The 2252-nt window shown below is 41.6% G+C and overlaps 1 protein-coding gene across 1 annotated transcript in view; it reads right to left on the bottom strand.

Annotated features, from left to right (window-relative positions):
- LOC101854817 (calpain-A) overlaps positions 1–2252 on the bottom strand; it is a 24293-nt gene that overhangs the window by 6150 nt on the left and 15891 nt on the right. Inside the window, exons 14-15 of the mRNA XM_005105697.3 lie at positions 765–833; positions 230–308 (exon numbers count right to left, since the gene is read on the bottom strand). Coding sequence (XP_005105754.2) covers positions 230–308; positions 765–833 — 148 coding nt within the window. The remainder of the gene's footprint in view (positions 1–229; positions 309–764; positions 834–2252) is intronic.

Raw genomic sequence — 2252 nt, 5'->3', positions numbered from 1 at the left:
TCCCGGGGTCAGGCCGGGGAGGGGGGTCGGAGATGTCTTCCTCCATTGGTTGGTGGTGGGGTAGGGGGGTGTCTGCTGGAGAGGGAGCAGTCTACTAATGTGAGTAGTATATTGAATGTTTGCTGAATATCTTCAGAATAAAAGTCTCGAGCCCTGCATGAAAGGAGGAGTGATAGATCTGTATTAAATTCGGGCAAAACAAACGTATCCGAAAAGAAAAAGTACTCACCAGCAGCATCTGTTACTTTTCCCAGTTCTCTTGAATCCAAAGACCCTGACCGATCCACGTCAAACTGGAAAAAGTGTGCCTGTCATGGAGAAAAATACTGAATGCACTAAACCACGGAAACAGCATCTAACTTAGAAGAGTGAAAAGGTTTTGGCATGTTTGAGCACGTGTACGGACCTAGATTTTTATGATTAATCATAAGAAAATGACAATCTTTATTCATCTCGCAGGGGGAAAAATCGCTTTTATCATAACATCAGCCTTTTAGGGGGGGGGGGGGGTACATTTCTGAACGTTTCTGAGGGTGTTTTTTTATCTGCTTGCGCCTGTTTTGTAGCAGTTAAGATTCTTCGTCAACTTGATGCAAAAGACATTTTTTGTATGACGAGTTTAAATAATTTTGTATCTGTTTGCTGGAATGCATCTCTCGGTCCGAGTTGGTGCCCGATAAGCAGGATCGAAATAGCCACCTTCTTGACAATGCGTTTGAAAGTATAAATTACCATTGCCCACAATACTAAAAACAACAACATACCTTCCAGGTGCTTAAATAATCCCACAAGGTCTGGAACGCGTTGAACGACAGTTTATTGTAGCCATCAGCCTTTAAACATGTTAAGAAAAACTACTTGCAAATCAGTCTTCAAATAAGCAAAGCAACGCCTAATTAGAATATACTGCTGCATTTAAGATTATAAATAAAAGTACACGTAATGATCTAATACTTCTCTAATTCCCTTCCTCCATAGGCCTCCTTGATAGGCTTCAACGGAGCAGAATGACCATAATGTTTAGTTTCAACAAGTTGCATTTGCAACAAAATAAGGTCATATAAATGCCGAAGATTAGGGGTTACAAGAGAGTAACAAAAATATAAGGATGATAGGTTTGATAAAAATGAGCAAACCACCCCAGAGGACCGCCAGCCACTGCTGGTCAATGCATTTGGAAATAAGGAAAGTGAAAGGGATGTCCGAGTGACAGTACTCAGAGGCGAAGCGTCTACCAAATAATCACTGCTTCCCTTCCTAATTCTGAAACATTGTCGCAGTCAAATTCACCCATAGACGTAAACCTCATAAATTAAATGTAAAGAGACGTTCATGATCACCAATGAACAATAGACTATGCCTAATCTTCAAAACCGTTTCATTGCCACGGAAATAACTTGTTCGCACCTATCGGGCCACTCCATAAGCAGTCGCAAGTTTTGATTAATTTAAGTAAGCTTAAAGTGAGGCTGGAAGAGTCTACCAGTAGAGTTGAAGGGAACATGTGCATAGCAGTCACAACTGTTTCATTTGCCGCATATACCCTGTTCAACCCTTTCGAGCCACAGTTATAACCACCCACATCCGCTGATCATGTAAGCTAACTATTACACTGGTCGAGTCTACCTCACAGATGTGAGGGGAACTAATTCCTAATATCTTGACTGCTGAGCGTGCTTGTTTTTTTCCTGACTTTTTAACGTCCTATAATCAGATCGTGACCTCGATGACACCGGCTCCTGGCCGCGAAAAGCTAGACAAAAAACAGCCAAATGTGAAATAAATTAATAATTGGCATGCTCTACCAAACTGTTTCGGCTGCCTGCCATTGTAGTACTGACATCTCTGCTTCTGTTCGTGTGTTCAAATCTTAAGTTAAATTTAAGGTTAGTTAGAATACATATTAAATAAAATACTTTCCCCATTATTTTAGCGGTTGAATATGCATACAACATGAATTCAGGATTTGTTTTCATTCACAACTCAAGAGTTGCCGCCTCCAGTCTCCTTTTTATTTTTGTAAAGTGTTTTACGGCGCTCGCAACTGCATAGGCCATATGAGCGCGCGGGACACACCTAATATTTTCAGTTGGTAGGAAATTTTGAATTTTGCCCGGGTGGCGGCCGAAGCCTTCTCTTATCGATTTTAGACCACCAAGGAATCTTAACGTGCGCAACTTGCACACGGGCCCTCCGAGATTTTTGTCCGAGAAGGCTAGGTGTAGATCTTTCCTACCAGAAGATCAGGGGTG

The sequence above is a fragment of the Aplysia californica genome, unplaced genomic scaffold, assembly GCF_000002075.1.
Source record: "Aplysia californica isolate F4 #8 unplaced genomic scaffold, AplCal3.0 scaffold00486, whole genome shotgun sequence".
In the NCBI taxonomy this organism is placed as follows: Eukaryota; Metazoa; Mollusca; class Gastropoda; order Aplysiida; family Aplysiidae; genus Aplysia; species Aplysia californica.
Note: the sequence above shows the minus strand (reverse complement) of the source record. Positions and strands in the feature narration are given on the sequence as shown.